The 17,956-nt window shown below is 40.6% G+C and overlaps 2 protein-coding genes across 2 annotated transcripts; one reads left to right on the top strand and one right to left on the bottom strand.

Moving 5' to 3' along the window:
• Window positions 1-4,243: 4,243 nt before the first annotated feature.
• cryba1l2 (crystallin, beta A1, like 2) lies at window positions 4,244-7,546 on the top strand. The gene is made up of 5 exons (XM_068588798.1): window positions 4,244-4,318; window positions 4,429-4,547; window positions 6,302-6,443; window positions 6,640-6,782; window positions 7,319-7,546. The coding sequence occupies exons 1-5, from the start codon at window positions 4,244-4,246 to the stop codon at window positions 7,464-7,466; spliced, it is 627 nt and encodes a 208-aa protein (XP_068444899.1). The 3' UTR covers window positions 7,467-7,546.
• Window positions 7,547-10,516: 2,970 nt separating this feature from the next.
• Window positions 10,517-17,909, bottom strand: unc93b1 (unc-93 homolog B1, TLR signaling regulator). Its single transcript, XM_068589447.1, has 13 exons — window positions 17,768-17,909; window positions 16,690-16,806; window positions 16,408-16,549; window positions 16,145-16,298; window positions 15,849-16,010; window positions 14,775-14,904; window positions 14,541-14,634; window positions 13,658-13,782; window positions 12,423-12,605; window positions 12,052-12,325; window positions 11,848-11,969; window positions 11,642-11,764; window positions 10,517-11,058 (listed from the first exon to the last, which is right to left on the bottom strand). Exons 1-13 carry the CDS (start codon window positions 17,768-17,770, stop codon window positions 10,807-10,809), a joined length of 1,881 nt encoding a protein of 626 aa, XP_068445548.1. The 5' UTR covers window positions 17,771-17,909; the 3' UTR covers window positions 10,517-10,806.
• Window positions 17,910-17,956: the final 47 nt, after the last annotated feature.

Raw genomic sequence — 17,956 nt, 5'->3', positions numbered from 1 at the left:
AAATGTGACAGACTGAAAATCAATGTATATTTGGCCTCAGAGACAAAATCCCTTCATAATAATGTTTTAATAACAGGAATCCATGAACTAAAAATAGAGTTAGCTGTTACATACAAAGCCTTGACCCCAATAGTGGTGTCATAATGATGACCGGCAGGCAGACCAGGTAAAGAGCCAGTCACAGAATTATTCACTTTAAGTCCCATCAGTTCTGTAATCAAAGGGCGCTGGGACAAACAATAACAGGAAAAGCAATAAGCGGTGAGAAGCAATAACCTTGCTGTTCCAACTGTTGGTGAGCAAAGAGGTTCAGAGTGTACATGGCTCCTCACCACTGTGGGAGAAGGCTATTAAATTACAGCCCTCTGAATTTTCTGTCTTGCGTGGGTGTAAATATTGTGGTGGGTGTTAGTCTGCGACGTGCATATTCCAAAAAGCACTTGAGGAAGTAAACAACACCAGTCGAAAGTAACTCTGAACAAGTCCTCACAGACAGGCGAGGTCACATCAACTAAGGCGTCACATGTGCTGAGGAGGACAGCGGGGAAATAAGGGATGCAGCTCTTCAGCAGATGAGATCTCGAGGTAAAGTGACAGGACTCAATAATCCTGCAGTTTCAATTTCCTAAAGTCCAAGTGCTCAAGTGAGCTTCAAAAAAAGGTCAATGGAGGAACAAGGGAATGGCTAAACTGAGCACATTTTGCTCTCAGTGACTGGTCGTCCTTGGAGTCACACGAGTGAAGTCCGACAGCAAGGGGAAGTTAAGTGGGCACATCTCTTACCGTGATCCACATCCTCTGGTCGAGAGTGGAGGATTCTCCATTCGGTCAAGATCCCTCATCCAAAAGAACAGTTAGCTTCTCAGAGCAGATGAGGAAAAAGGACTGAGAATGTGTAACATTTTTTCTTTCCTAAATCTCATCACAGATCATTGAAATTGTGATGCTTGAGCAAGAGAAGTGTCAAATAAATTGTTATTCAGATAGAGAAAAAGGTACTGTGATACATTATCTCTTTTTCTAAAGGAATTGGGCCAGAATGGCCACATAAAGTAGTTTACATGATAACACATATTATAGCGTGAGAACACGCTGTGATATAAAACATTCACATGCAGAACATGGTCATCCCACAAGGGGGTTTGGTTCCAGGCTCCTACTGTCTGCATGTCATAGTGTCCTTGAGAGGAGCACTTTACAGCTCACTGCGTCATGAATGCTTAGAATAGGATAAAAGCAGAGGTCACATATCCTGTATGTACATGTACCGATTGAAAATACATTTTTTAAATAAGCCCTGAATCATGTGATGGCCGTCCCTAATTTAAATTGTTACGTTCCTAAAGACAGTAAATAAATTGTGATTTATGAATCTGTAAATAGACAACTTTAAGAGGAGATAAAAATCACATTTATGATATTAGCAAAGCAGCGCATGTGAAGGTATTTTATCCTGCGTAAATGTGTTTGGATTTTACGGTGTAGGACTATACAATTTAACATTCAAACTTGGCCACAGCTGCAAACAGGAACACAACACTATAATTTGAGACTGATGCGGCTCCTGATAATCAGACCATACATGCTTAGTTGTAGTATTAAGATATTGCAACTAAGCTGAAGGTAAAAGATGAATGTGCAATAATAAAAATCTTAAAACAACTTTTTTTTCAATGTCCGGAGCCTGGTTGATGTACCTTGAAGTGCGAATTCACGTCCAACAGAGTTTTGGTTAACCTTCCCTCTCACAATACATTGTGCCTGCATTGACGTGTTCTATTTAAAGGTTCATATCCAGGCCTTTTATGTACAGGCAATTTACATCTTGTGTCTAATGCTAGAAATACTTTGCAGTCCTCTATATAGCGAGACATTGCATTACCAAAGCCACATTTAAAGGGAAAAAACCATGGAGTGAAGTGTCCCTCTTGACTGAAGAAAATACTTATTATATTAAATATTCCTCCACCTCATTCTTTCATTTCAAAAGTTAAGTGGAGCACACCTGGTATCGTCCAACAGACAAGTGTGTACACCCACATTTAACAACAAAAAGGTTGTCTTCTGTGGAGGGAAGACTTTCATAGAGCATAATTCTTATATTAATTATAAAGAGTGACGGCATCTACGTGTACCTGAAAAATGTATGTTTTAGAGGTGCCATGATAAACTTCATACCACTTCATACACACAAGTCACTTTCATTGAAGCAGTGACTTCGTAAACTCGGTTGTGATGTTAGCCGTGACTGTGTGTTGTGTCTGCATGACGGTGAACATGCTAAGGAGACCTCCTGCTGCTCTCTAGATGAAATGTCAACGACAGAGGACCAGCTGAGGTTGTGTGTTGGAAGGGGGGGAGGGGGGGGGGTGCTGTGGCAACTGGCAACTGTGGCCCATTGTAGGAGTTTCTATTAAAACAACATCAGATCAAAAATTGCTCCGTGGATGTGACACAGGCCCAACTTAATAGACTGATAGTATTTCATCATAGCCAGAAAATTATTTTCAATTTCTGTGCTTCTATGTTTTTTGTGTATTTATTTAATAACGTGAACTATTCTCCTTAACCACTTCTAAAATGATGTTTCCACTGAAAGAGAACGTCATTATCATAATGTTCTTATTCATTAATAATCATGATCGTTAATTTAACTCATCTGTCCCAGTTTTCTCGACTTTTGGGAGCCACCACGGTAACAGGCTCTCCAAATCCTTCTCATTCTCTGCCTATAGTCCCGGCCATTGTTGCCCTATACGATGGCAGTGCTGACCTATACGAATAGAGCAACAACAGAGCCGCATTCCTCAGCCTCACCTCTGTGCCTGCGCTGTATATGATCTGCTGAGTCGACAGGCCGCATAGGGTTACAAAGAGAGCGCGAGAGAGCTGGGCGACCAACTCACCGGCGGGCGCGCGCACACAAACCTTTTTAGACGCAAGCGAGGTTAACTCTCACCTGAGTCAAGTTGGTCACATTTAGCCGTAGGAAAATGGCTTCCTTCTACTTTCAAAATAAAAGCCTTAATTGTTTTGAAGCAGGCTCTCTCTCTCTCTCTCTCTCTCTCTCTCTCTCTCTCTCTCTCTCTCTCTCTCTCTCTCTCTCTATATATATATATATATATATATATATATATATATATATATATATATATATATATATAAATAATTGAACAATATATATATATATATATATATATATATATATATATATATATATATATATATATATATATACCCAACAATATATATATATATATATATATATATATATCCAACAATATATATATATATATATATAGAGAGAGAGAGAGAGAGAGAGAGAGAGAGAGAGAGAGAGAGAGAGAGAGAGAGAGAGAGAGAGAGAGAGAGAGAGAGAGAGGACAATAACCAATAGTCTATTAATAATATATTACATAAAAGGGCCTAATAGACATCCCATAGGGATGATCACCTATTTTTTTTGTCATTTTCTATTCTGTTTAATGGAAGCAATCTGCTGATTAATGTTTTATGCACTTAATTGTTTAGTCTTCAACATGACTTCCAAAATATGCACTATTTAGTTTGTTGAAACCTTAATCTGTGAATAGCAATTCACATAAATTTCCATCAATTATTAAAATAACTGTTGATGATATTTCAGTTATTCCCCTAATTAATTGGTAACTTAAAAACGCACAAAAACAACCATTCTATGTATCATAGTATTTTTCCTATTTATTTTAATATTCCAATCCCTTCAAATGATCATTGTGAAACTCTTTACGTTGGTCAAGATAGAGCTTAATTGTGAAAACCCTAACCGGAAGTGTCATTCTCAGTGCTGTGGCGCTTCACACACCACAAACTCGCCTCGTTTACATTATCAGCACGGAGAAGTAACACGCGCACACGCGCGAGCACGAGGGCCCCGCGTGGACGCCGGTATAAAACCGAAGCGCCAGATCCAAACAAAAGTCTAGTAAAGAGGATTTTGTGCGAGTAGCGCGAGGAGAGCGGAGAGCATCCAGGTAAGCCATGACTGAACTTTCCCACGTGATGGACTAACTTATCCAATCATTCACTGTTTTTAACGTATATGGTGGTAAACACTGTTAGTTACAACAAATGGAAACTATTTAAATTTGCCTAATGTGTACATTTTAGGAAAAACTGTGCCAATATTCATGCATATTACTGTTTATACCCCTTCTCTGATTCATGTATTTGGTTTTTCTTGTTTTGTTTTTTCCCTTCAGAAATGAGTAGATTTACTAAAACCCACATGACCTCACCCATGTACTTCCCTGGCATGGATACAGCCCCTTTCTTTAAGGTGAACACACACACACACACACACACACACACACACACACACACACACACACACACACACACACACCGGTCCACAACCTCACACCTCTCCCTGTCTTCCCCTGTGTACAGGTGACTGTGTTTGAGCGGGAGCACTTCCAGGGCAAGTGTCAGGAGTTCACCTCCGAGTGCTGCAACATCCACAACTGCGGCCTGGACAACATCCGCTCCATCCGAGTGGAGAGTGGAGCGTGAGTCACACAGCCTGTACGCCCGCACATCTCTGTGGACATCTGACTGACTCTGTGTGTGTGTGTTTACGTAAGTGTGTGTCTGTGAGACGGAGATACAGGAGAGATAATGAGAGACAAAGTAGTGTCCAGGCTCCCACTGAAAGTGTATCACCTCTCAGGTCACCCTGTGTAGGGTGCACCCTGCATACGCAGCAGTAGGAGGAGGTCGTCTTCTTGTTGCCACAGTTGCCTTTTACAAATGAAATACTGAGAAAGACGTTAAACTATCACCTGAAGAGCCGGCGAGGAGGCCTGTTCGGAGCTGGCAAAAGAGCCCCACCTGTGATCACCAGATATTGTTGGTCAGCAGCGGTTAATTTGAGGCCACATGACCTTTTGATAAAATAGTGGGATATTTCCATCGTTGTATCTGCAGAGGAAAATGTTGAGATCTCTCTGTTGAAAAACTCAACACAAATCTCAACATATCAGAACATTTTCTATATTGAAGCAAGCTTGTAAAGAAAGCATTAGACTGATTCCTGCTACTACACTATATACCATCTGTTACTCTGTATTTCTATGGTGCATTCATTGTGCCCAACGTTAGTTACACTTCAATTCATGAGGGCAGTATATAACTAACAATAATTATGTTGGCACAACATCAGATGTGCTATTTGGAATGCTATTTTTAAATATACGCGTGAATAAATTAGTTACAATCAGTTATCTTTTCAGTTAAATGTCTGTGATGGTGCTGCGACAATTATTAGAGAGACAATTACTTCTTGTTTTACAGAGCAGTGATTACGTTTCTTCGGATTTGGGAGACATGCTATAAGGACTTTATTTGTGTAATCTATATAAAAGTACTTTATGTGTACATTAAGGAAAATGACTTATGTCCCAGCATTTGGTTCTATTCAGACAGAATCAGCATCAGTCCTTTGTGGTTATTAAGCGCCCAAAAAAAACAGTTATGTTTTATCAACGGCGTGTCATCATACATTTCAAAAACATCTGTTCTCGGTTGGAAAGAGTGCAGTCTCTTTCTCTGTAAACATCAAACAGCCATCTGTTGGTGACTCCTCACAGGGGAGGAAAACCTTTTAAGTGCAACCCTCAGTATTGACGTCGCACTTTACTCCGGGTAGCTTTATATAGCTTCATACAGGCAACATATAGTTTGTCATAACTCGTGTAGTGATTTGTCAAAGCGGAAAGCAGATTTAGCTCCAGTTCTTCAAAGCGAAAAGTGGTGAGAACACACCAAATATTCATCAACCAGAGCAGTCTGGATGTCGTCTCTGTGCACTCGCACATCTTCTTTTAACTTTTTCAGAGCCAATGGAGGGAAAACTCTGAAGTGCACAATGCTCGACAGACCATGTCTGTTTTTTTATGTGAATAAAAAGGTGGCGTTAAGGAGAACAGAAAGTGTAAATCTCTCTTATAACAAAGTGATATATCCAATCGGAAGTCATTCAATATTAAATGATAACTTTTCGTCTTCTATTTGGTGAGAATAGAAATTTAAAAAAAATAACCATTAATGATGATTTGAGGAACCTCTTTCTTACTGTGGAAATGTTAAATATACAAATATAACACAGGACGTTAACAACTTCATGCACTTTTTCCTGTGACCACTATAGGGACAAAAGCTGGGTTCTGCTCTCACCCCGTCTAATGTCCATGTTGTTTTCTGACAACACTGTAATTTTCACTAACCCATCTGACTATTTCTCATCTTCCAACCATGTGTCTAGTTGGGTTGGATTCGAGCATCATGACTTCCAGGGCCAGCAGTTCATCCTGGAGAGGGGAGAGTACCCCAACTGGGAAGCCTACAATGGCTCCTTGTCTTACCACATTGAGCGCTTCATGTCTCTTCGTCCCATCTTCTGCGCTGTGAGTGACTGCAGAGGAGGGGAGGGATAAAATAGGACATGGGAAGACAGAAGTGGGAGTGAAAGAGCAAGAAAGCACAAATCACTGAAACAACTTAAAAATAGAAAATGAGACAACTTGGTGCCAAATGTCTGCTCGCTCTGTACGTCCGTCAGACAGGCCTAACACTACGCACTCTGTTGCACCTCCTCCACAGTCTCACCAGAGCAGTCGTATGATGATCTTTGAGAGGGAGAACTTCATGGGTCGCAACACCGAGCTGTGCGACGACTACCCCTCCCTGCAGGCCATGGGCTGGTTCAGGCCCGAGGTGGGCTCCATGCACGTGCAGTGTGGCGCGTAAGTCAGAGCTTCATACCGACACAATCGAGTTCAAGTTGAATGAAAGCTCTCTATTGCAAAGAAGTCAACTCATCTTGAAGTTAAGTTAAAGACAAAGGAGAAATAGGAGCAGAAAAGAACATCAGCACTAAATAATTAAACAAATGCACAATACCAAAAGAACTGATATCATGTTAAGATAAGCCTCTGAAGTTTATTTTGCAACTAAACATAAACACATCAGGCCAATATTAATGGCACGTTAGCTTCTCACAGATCGTATCAGCACATGTTAGCTGATGAATAACAGAAAACTGCTGAATAGAGATGTCAAAGACAAGTTCGCAGGAATATAGAAACACAGTCACTATTACCTTGCTTGTGCACCAGAGAGCACTGAAATTTACATTTGTTACTATAAAATGTTCCACGTAGTGGAAGCCTTAAAATATTCTAAGAACTAAATTTAATCTAAATGCCATCTGGAGACATTTTTTTTAATGTAATGAGCAAATCAGATACTAACACTCCTCCTCCTGCCTGTCTTTCTTCAGCTTTGTGTGCTATGAGTACCCGGGCTACAGGGGCCAGCAGTACATCATGGAGTGCGAGAGACACAGCGGAGACTACCAGCACTGGAGGAACTGGGGCTCCCACTGCCAGACCCCAAAGATCCAGTCCATCAGACGCATCAGGCACTGAGAAGCAGCCGATCAGAACTGGCCACAGTAACGACTCAGGCTCACACCTGGACGCTGTGCTTTAGGGGCCTGACTGTTGTCACCTGAACTCAAGGTTTGGTTCTAAGTCTGAGGCTGCATTTGTCAGCAGCTACAACACAGACCATCAGTGACGTAGCAGCTACCTCTTTATTCCAGCTCATTTTAATTTATGTGTTATTACTCATTTTGTTTTAGAACAAGTGAAATAAAGCACAGATTGAGAATCTTGAGAAGTCCTTTGTGTCATTCCTGTGTGAGTGCATGTCTGCAGAGAGAATGTTAGCACAGGGGTATTAGGTTTTTGAAGTGCAAAACGCAAAGAAAAAAATGTATGCAGTTTAAATTATCATTGGCATTTTGATGGGTTAGGACAGTGTTTTCAAACTGTGAGGCGTATTACAGGTGGGGTGGAATGTATTTATTTCAAGATCTTTATTGAGAACTTCACATATTACAAAAGTACAAAGTACACGGACATAAAACGTTATTAATAAAACGTGGCAAAATGCCTGTACTTTTGTGGAAATGTTTACATTTCGCCGTGCGTGACATTCGTGAGATCTCTGTGAGGTCGACTTTTCTGCTGTTGCATTTCTCAAAACAGAAAACAGATCTTCGCTCAACATAGAGCCTGAATTGAGAGCGAATCACATATACAACCCCGTTTTAAAAAGATTTGTAGAGGAAAGCGGCTCAATTCATCCACTAATACTGATAAAAAAATAATGGCTCACATATCTGCACTCATTTTTGTTTTGCAGAGATTGCATTTATTATTATTTTGAAAAGATATTCAATGCAAAACAGGTTAATTGCAGCCACAATAAGCCATTTATTTTTGACAAATATAAGTTATTGTTTGCACAGATAGAACTTTATTTGCACTGTTCTAATAAAGTGCTTGCACATTATATTTGTTTTTGTCTGACAGAGCAATCTGGTTTACTTAAAATGGGTTGTAATTTTATTTATTATTTGAAAAGCACGGATGGAGAAGTCACAAAACGTTATTTCAATAAAAATTCAGCATGGACCATTTTATTACAATTTATTGGGTGAGTGGGGCATGAACATTTTACTGAAAAGGAAAAAAAAACACTTTTTTTCAATGTTATGGTCGACAGTCAAATTAACTGCAATGCAATTACTTAGGGCTACCTATTCTTTGCTTTTGTCAGACTTTTTGTAAAGCTCCATCGTTTCCATGATGATGAATGTTACATCAGTGACTTTTACATCACACCGCCCACCAAACATGTACAACAGCTGCAAAGTTCAACACCATCTTTTGTCAATGTACAGGTGTAATCATGAGAGAAGCACAGAATGTTCTTTGTAGTTTCACACTGTGCAAGTCAGCGACATGACGTTACATACCAATCAGTGCAACATCAAGCAGCTGTGGCATCAGTTCAGGGAGGTCAGATGCCATTCCTCCCACAGTAGGTCTAAATAGACATAATCCCAACCGTGACACGTAAGAGCAGTACCTGAAGGTATGTGAACGTTTGTCCATGGGCTGAAAGCATGACATGCTTGACATAACAGATGATTATTTTTCTCTTGATGTAACCTGGATCAAACCAACCCAAACGAAAGTGGTAAAGCCAAGTGAACATGATTTCAGACAACAATGAGTGGTTACTTGAATAGGAGAAAAAAAGTGACAACTATGAGCAGTGAAGTAGATATAATATGTTTAACATATAGGTTTGGTATTTTGTACAAAAATCATCCAATAGCGGTTTTCCAATCTTGACAATTTGTCAGGATTAATTGACCTGTTCCACCAAGGTCATCGTACTACGACGCAGTTGTTACTAATAACATTAACGAAGGCTCTGTTCTCGTCAAGACTCCGAGCCATCATTCAGTTTATTACTTGTGCCTGTGTTTTTCATAATGGCGTGTCAAAATGTCTTCGGTCAATACATTCAGCAAAAACACTGCTCTGTTTGCGCCATGTCAGAAATAATCTCCAATTTCAATACTTTTTGAGACCTTAAATTAATAGAAATGTTACAATACTTTTTCAGATTTCAAGGGCATGTGAAAACCCTGATATGGGTGCATGTTCAAGACATGGTCTGACCTTGTTATAATATCTTTTTTTGCTGTACGAGCTCATGGCCTAACAGTTGAATGCTTCTAATTTATTTATTTTTTGCTATGAATGTGTTCTGTCTCCCACTTAAAGAGATATTTCAACATTTACTAAAAAGATTGCCATGAAACTTTGTACAGGCATTCATCGTTCCCAAAGGATGAATTGAATTCCAATGACTGAAGTGATGAGGTGAGGACACTCCCATCAGCCCTAGCTGTACTTTGTTGGTACTACTTTGTATTACTTTGGTGCTAATAAGCTAATGTCTGCATGTGAACATCTTAAAATAAGATGGTGAACACCGAAAACATCAGATCCGCTAAACATCAGCAAGTAAATATTGTGACTGTGAGCATGTTAATTGTTATTAATAAGAGAATTGTGCACCCATCACAACTCCTGACGGTTGCATTGCTGTAGACTCTTAATCTTGTTTGTTGTTGTATTAAATATGACTATATTCCAAAAATTTGATATACTGCACATATTTAGTACACTTATAATACACATGATGCCACTGTTACACCAAGCATCTCATGCTTGGTGTAACAGTTGACAGACATGCATCTGAGTCTCTAAAATAACAGGTGGATTTGGGTTGTTTTCTTTTAGAAATGTGAATAAACTAAGCAGTGGGAAGTGAACGAAATGGCAGAAGAACAAATATAGTTGAGTCTGCTTATGCTGCTCATAATCCAGCAGGACCAGGCTCTCTATAAATGACTCCATCCAAACACACTTCACCCTGAGGACAAACTTAGAAAATCCATTCCTCATTTATTTGTCTGTTGGTTGCAGGGCTTTCTATTCTTTCTTAGTGAAGTGCTCTTTTCAAAATGATGTCAAAGAAAATTTATTTTTATTGACAAAGCAGCTGCCATGAACTTTATGTTCATCAGCACTTATGAGCCACAACAAAAGTATTATTGTTGTATTTAGATTTTTAGTTGCGTTTTATCCATCATGTGCTCCCTTTACAAATGTCTATATCTTTTCTTAAATAGCAAAATAATATTTACAGTTTGCGTACCCTTTCTTCTGGACCGATGTTGTGATTATAGCTGAACAGGTAATTAGAGCTTTTCAATCAAAACCTATGCCAGAATAAGTGCTTTCGTTTGGTGTAGCATGTAAAAAAAATATCGAGATATCTATCATCAAATTTTTATCAACTTTTGTCCATCTTTCATCTTGGTCTCTCGTTCTTCCTCTCTCAGCCTTCCTCTCGCTCTTCTCTCACTTCCTCCTTCATCCAGGCGTCCTCCCGTCTGTGGCGGTGACCCTCGGCCCCTCTCCTCCTGGCTTTGGGTGAGTCAACTCCCTGGACCCCTGCGTCCCGGTCCTCTGCTCCCATCTCCTCCGCCACACGCTCTTCGTCTTCCTTCTCTTCTTCGTCATCCTCCTCACTTCTCTCCGAGTCTGACTCATCTGAGTTGTCCTCTTCCAGGTAGCGGTAACCTTTGACCTGCAGACGCAAATTTCATAGTATACTGATGACAGGAGAAAAAGTTTGCACACCTTTTAGTCACCAGTGAAATGTTTAATAATAAAGCTCAGATTATAATAAGATTGTATTGACTCTCGCACAGCTGAAGGATTTATTTCTAGAGAGTGCAGGTCATGACACTGTTAGCAGGATTTTAAATCTCTGTTGAGAGATCCATGTAGTTGACTATGGGAATTCTCCTGGGTCTGTCTCCAGGAGAAGGCCCGAGTTTTAGTTCTATATGTAACCAAACTCAAGTTTAAGAGAAATGTACTTCACAGCAATGGTCCGAGTTCGCCATTAACCAATGGCTACAAAAAGTATGATACCCTTGTAGGTATAAAGTAACACTCATACGTACTCGTCATGAATCGAGATTCACGGTGAGCACACAGAAACTCCAGAATGTGAAACATCTAAACGCTATAACAATGAGCAAAACCCATTTGAGTTGCATGTCGAAGCTTTAATTAGCTTCAATGGAAAATACACAGCCCTATTGGGCTGTGAAGGCTGCACTTTAATCTTCACCTGACAGCATGAATCCGACATCATTTCTCACCTTGTGCCGTGGACGCGGGATGCGAGGCAGTCTGAAAGGCACTTTCATGGCCAGCCGACGCTCCATCAACCAATAACAGTAGCAGGCCAGCAATAAAGTGGCCAACAGGATGGAGAGTTTGGCCTGAGGAAGAGTGACAAAAATAAGTAGGAACTTTTACTTTAAAATGTGGGTCCAAATTTCCCAAGACACAAAACATATCATACCCTCATGGGCAGGTTGGACCAGAGGTAGACTATGAAGATGGCGATGGCCTGCCACCAGTGATAGATGGTGTAGACAAAGTCCAGACGTTCTTTTTCCTCAGCGTATAGCATACCGAGCAGAACTGACACACACACAGAGAGGAGTGAACAAAGGTAGTGGACAGTAATGAACCTACAAACGGCTCAATCACAGACGCTACTCACTGCTGACGCCGGTCTTGTTCAGCGCTGTGCCGAGTCCCCACAGCACAGAGATCATCAGCAGAGGGCCCATATACTCCAGACTTTTAGGAGGTGGAGAAAACGCCAGGAGCACCACCAGCAGCACTACATGCACAGCCGCGCCCCCCACCAGACACACCCAGCGTGGGAGGCGTAGGAGGCAAAGGGATAGGGCGGAAAAGACAGAGCAGGAGAGGCCGTAGACAAGTATGAGGAGCCAAAGTTTTTTCAGGCCCAAAACGCAGACGCCATAGGACTGTGGAGGAGAAAAAAGAAAGAAAATTAGATAAATCGCATGTATTTTTATATTTCCTGAAAACAAAGCAGTGCAAGTGACGGCTATTCGACTCAACCAAGGAAAATCCAGTGATCGCAAACAGGATTTCAAATCCACTGTAGATGAAGAATGGGCAGAGCAGTCGCAGGCGGTAGTCTCTCAGGTGTTTGAAGGGCAGCTGGAAGATGTTTCCCCAACCAATACTGCGGAGGTCGATTTCTTCCGTCGGGCGGTAGGCAGCGCCACACAGCACAAGGAACTGTGGGTAGCAACAAACAGCAATCAATTTATTTTCAGTTATTATGAATGATTGCCACGGTTTGTACATGTATTCCTTTAAAACAGTAAGCAGTCATTTTGTAGACTAAAATAAACAATTTCAACAAAATCATAACAATAAAGGCTGAATAGGCCTTTGTATTCCCCTTAAGAAAAGCAAATACCACTAGAAAGACACACTGGATCACATTCAGCATATTGGTCAATCTAAAATTTTCTGTGTATTTACAACAATCCATTTCTCATGCCAGTTATTTAAAATGCCATCACAGCCAAACCCCACTAAAAGCCTATTTAGAAGCATTTTAAGGAACAGATACACTCCCATTTCATTAATTATGTCAATCTACACTAACCATATCTATATCGATTGATCAAGGATACCAGTCTGTGAGCTCGCTTGATTCACTACATACCGACTCCCCTCACTCTCCACGATGGGTGGGGCAATAAAGTCAATTACTCAATACAAACACTCTTGTTTTCTTCCCATGGCACCAACATGAACGTAGTTTGGTTCATGTCAGTACTTGGGGAAGGCAGGTTAGCGAGCTGCTGTCCACTCAACTCCCCAGGAGCTGCTTCTGACAGCGGGACGCTTGCGAATTGGAACTCCAAGTAAATAGACTGGTGATAGACTAGTTGCCTGATGCATGCTGAGATATGTTGGAGCTCCGTGCGTGCCCTGAATAGACAAAGCGATTTGTTCTCAGTGTGTCTGAAACATTTTGGTTTACAACTAAGACATACAAATATGCTTTACTCTTATTATGTAACTCCTCCCTACAAAAACTATATAAATCAACATGGCTCCCAAGCAGTCATTTCCTGTTCATTTAAAAAAAAAAAGATAGAAATGCATGACAGACAGAAAGACAGTCAAATTAATACAAATAAACAACCGAAGCACACTGAGTTCTTTGGGGGGCAGAGGGGTGTGCGTGTGAGCGTGCACATGCGTGTGTGTCTGTGCTTGCACGTGTGTGTGTGTGTGTGTGTGTGCGTGTGTGTGTCGGGTATTTTGGGTCTTACGATGATCATGGCGAGGAAGGCGAAGCCCATGAGGACACTCTCCACTTGGATGAGCAACATGGAGCGAGGCAGTTTGGTGAGCACAGTGGTGTTGAAGCCGGGGATCACTCCACTGATGTTTGCGCCTGTCAGAGGAAGAGGACGGGTCATTAGTAAGGAGGCGATGAGAAACAACAACCTACAGGCTTGAGTCCGACACAACCTTTATCAAGTCAGACCTGAAGCCTGGAGCACAATGGACGTCATCTCCGCTTTAGAGAACAAAAACGAAGTTGCAGTTTACGTCCATGTCTGACCAAAATGTCATAATTTCGTCCTTTTAGATCGTAGATATGTGGGACATCTTCAGAAGTAGCATGTATATTCTTGAGTTATGGACAAAAACGTAATCAATAAAGTCACAGGGACATTTTGACCACCAGTCCTGGTGAACCGTTATGCCAAATTTGATCAAATTCCCTCCAGCCGTTCCTGAGATATCACATACACTCTGAAAACATAATGCCTTCAGCTAACACTTTTGTGGAAGCATGAAAATGTTACACGTGGCTAAAATATGCATTTCATTGAGAAGGGGAACTTCTCTACAGTTACCTTTCCTCCTATTAATGTTTATAATAAAAAGGAAGTGATTTCGCCATAAGTGAGATCCAAGTCTAGCATGACAGGAACAACCTTTCATCTTTAGCAGAAGTGTTGCACTTCCCTGGTTTCACGTCAGCTTTGTGAGGGCGACTCGCGTTGCCTTGAGCATATTGCTGCCTACGAAACATACATACTAACACTAACACAGACTTCTATTTCATGCAAGACAGTGAAGCTTTGTTTGTTTTTTGTTCTTTTTAACAAACTTAATTCGGGAGGGGAAGTGAGATGTCTTTACCGCAGTAGTGGACATTTTGGAGAATGTGTTGGTTATCACGCAGGTGGCTGTTGAGGACGAAGAACATGGGGAACTCCGCGAAGACAAAACTCAGCTGACGAGGAAAGGACAGAAGAAAGGTGTCCTGCTCAATTTTTTCTGCAGCTGTTGAAACTTATTTCCTGCTGTTAGAACACAGCACATGACAAGAAATAAATGTAAGCAATAGCGAACAAAAGCTGGCTGAAAACTCACATGGAAGATGATGTGGAAGACTGACTGGAAGACAATGATGTATTTGTGACACGCTCCCTTAGGGAGCTTCTTCTGCTCCTGCACATGGTCTTCTTTGTAGTGGACGTACTCGTAGTACTGCTGCGCCATCCTGCATGTGTTTGAGTGAGAGAAGAAATTCACAACACCTTCATAAAAGCAAACACCATGAGGTGTTAATATAAATTCTGTATGAATGGATACAGTATGAGCCCACATAATCACATGACCCCTGCCTCAGTGTGTGTGTGTATGAGGTGTTTATGCTTATCTGAACGGTCTCAAAGATCCCATGTGCTCCCTAAACTTCCAACCTTGACAACTAAGATAGAATGAATTTCCATTTTCTGTTTCTTTTCTTTATACAATTTGTCCCCCATCAGAATATATATGGCATTATAGAGTATGATAGGTTATACTCCTGTAATTTTCTTTCAGATACCAAATAAAAAAATGTAAAAAAAGATTGTGAAAGAGCCCTCTGTTAAAGAAAGAAAATGCAATCGTACATTCCTAATTCTTTATTCAGATATAAGAACAAAAATCAGTTTTTGACTTCCTTCATTGATTTGGAGATAAAAGTGCCTAAATAATAATTTTGTAATGTGTTAGTTGGGCCCTGTAGTTTTAAAGCTTTGAAGGACAACAATCCATAACAACTGTTAGACATGGTCAATACTAATGGTTATGTTTAGATTCAGGGTTGAGGTGGTTATAAATATATCTTGAGGTGTTATAAGACGAGAAGCTGTTAGTGAAGTTGAAATTTAGATCTAATATTTTTGCAGAAGGTTTAGTTTATTAACAGGATCCCCATTAGCTGACGCCTTTGGGGACGCTAATCTTCCTGAGGGCCATAGACAAGACAAAATATAATACATACAAAAACGTGCAAAACAGGCAAAATGGGTAAGAGCAGCAATCTGAGACTGGTTATCCCCTGAGGTCCCCGAGAATGCTGGGCGACCTTCAGTACGCTGTGATGTGTTGAGGTTAAAGCTTCCGCCTTTCATGAAACACCTCTCTCCGCCCACCCGCTCACAACCAGTTTCTCACCTTGTAATATAATTTCCCAAGGAGGCCCAGAGCGGCACAATGGCCACACCGATGGCTATGGCTGATGGAACCAAGGTGTAGTACCGCTCCCAGTAATTGGTTGAGACAAAGAGTGCGTAGATTCCTGAAGCGAGGAACATCATCCACTTGGTGCCTAGAAACCTTCCATGTAAATTGCATTATAAATAGTATGTATTGTCATCAAAAAGTACATACAGACAATGCAAGGGTACTCAGATAAAACAAAAATATGGTCTATTGTGTATGTGTGTGCGTGTGCATGCGTATGTGTCTACCTGATAAGTACAGGCGTGTAAAGCAGGCCTATAATGGGGGTGACGTTGATGCCCATTAGCATTTTGCGATCAATGTCCTCCAGACCGAGGTTGCTGTATTTCACCTCACGGTAAGTTGTGTCATAATGGAGGATCAGCTGCATCTGCAGTAGGCCTTGAACACACCATTCACACAGACACAAATAGATTGAACATAACATATTAGAGTTTCTGCAACTCTGTATTCGGTGTCTATTCAGTGTATTTGTTCCAATCAAACTCACCCATGTATACACTATACACAATCAGGGCTCCAACACTGGCTGCAAGAACATTCTTGATGACACCCAGCCTCTTTCTCCTGTAGTATTTCCTCTCCTCTTCCTCCTCATTGTACTCGGCCTGCGGGCCCAGAAACTCCTCCATCTGAGGAAAGAATTGAATGAAAGTTATGCAATTGTTTGATACGAAAATATGATCATACTCAAGAAGAAGTGAGTATCTTTCAATTGAAATCACAAAAACTAGAAGTATATGTTTTTTTAACAAGACAAGAGGGAGTTCACCTGGCCCTGCATGTTGTCTTGTGCTCCCACATTCAGCAGTTCATTTATGACGCCATTGGGAGGTGCTTTAGGATGATCCACATCCCCGATCAAATCTTCTTGATCAGAGGCATCCATCTAGTGACCAAAAGGAGCAGTACACTGGTTTATTAGACAGCTACCTGTAGTGCCTACTACTGTTGTTGAATATCTTACTGTACATATGGGAATGTATTGAGATGGTTTAGTTTTCACAGGCCACATTATAAATTTAAGGAAAAAGTCTATTACTCTTGGAAGGTGAGAACCTTTAATTTTCAGAGGCGGTGCAAATAACATGTGCATTACGCCATCCTTTTGATTTTTTTTTTAAATGCATATTAAATATAGTACACCCAAAAAAATGATATAAGCTAGAAATATGGGTCAGGGAATAAAAACATACCCTCCCTCGCTATCCTCTAAAGAAGTCAGACTACATTGCCTTTTCTTAATAACTTTTCTTTAAAGAGCTTTTTATTATAGACCTGCATAAATACATGATAAATGAAAAATAGTTTTGATCAATTTTGACATCAAAACAATTGTGTATCACAATATCTGATTTCATCACGATATCATTTAATTGAAAGACGATTCATTATCATAATAATCGGCCAGCCCTTGCCTCACGTTCCCCAATATGTTACCCAAGACACACAACGTAGTTCTCTTAAACTAGGTACTTATACATGACGTTAACTAAACATGAAGCCACATACCAGAATCATTTTCAAGCTTCAATAATTATGTAAATGTTTCTTCGCACAGGATCATTATAACCTTAAACTTCATACAGAAATAAAAACTGAGTCTGAGCTTCGGTTATATCTTAAGTATACTTATTTCTTTGGTATTTTGTTTGACACAGTAGTACTTCGGCTGTAATTTTCATGTCAAGTCGTATTGTAAATATATGAGCTGCAGCCACATTCTGGATTTATATAGCAACCACACACACACACACACCTACACACACACCTACACCTACACACACACACACACGATAAATTTCCTACCAAACAATAAGCCATTTATGAACACTTTGAAAATGACTAACCATGTTTCTCGCGGGGCTCCTCGCGGACACAGGTCTGTCTACCTGCTCGTTAGAAACACATTACAACTAACGGGGTCGCTTTTGTTTTCGGCAGATGTTAGTTCCCCTTTCCGATGTACAAGATTCAGGCACAAATACAAGTTTCGTGAGGGAAGCGAAACTAAGTCGTCTTCACTTCCTCACCGTTCC

The sequence above is a fragment of the Clinocottus analis genome, unplaced genomic scaffold (assembly GCF_023055335.1).
Source record: "Clinocottus analis isolate CAN_PGR_092001 unplaced genomic scaffold, fCliAna1.0.p SCAF_22, whole genome shotgun sequence".
Lineage (NCBI taxonomy): Eukaryota > Metazoa > Chordata > Actinopteri > Perciformes > Cottidae > Clinocottus > Clinocottus analis.
The sequence above is the reverse complement of the archived record's forward strand: the minus strand, read 5'-3'. Positions and strand labels throughout refer to the sequence as shown.

Bases quoted from the DNA above. Each gene is read 5' to 3' on its own strand.
- cryba1l2 (XM_068588798.1), top strand. From the start codon at position 4,244: ATGAGTAGATTTACTAAAACCCACATGACCTCACCCATGTACTTCCCT. The intron at 4,548-6,301 runs GTGAGTCACACA...CCATGTGTCTAG, and splicing joins ATCCGAGTGGAGAGTGGAGC to TTGGGTTGGATTCGAGCATC. The intron at 6,444-6,639 runs GTGAGTGACTGC...CCTCCTCCACAG, and splicing joins TTCGTCCCATCTTCTGCGCT to TCTCACCAGAGCAGTCGTAT.
- unc93b1 (XM_068589447.1), bottom strand. The intron at 16,299-16,407 runs GTGAGTTTGATT...GGTGTGTTCAAG, and splicing joins TGTGTATAGTGTATACATGG to GCCTACTGCAGATGCAGCTG. The intron at 13,783-14,540 runs GTAAAGACATCT...TTCCTCTGACAG, and splicing joins CCAAAATGTCCACTACTGCG to GCGCAAACATCAGTGGAGTG.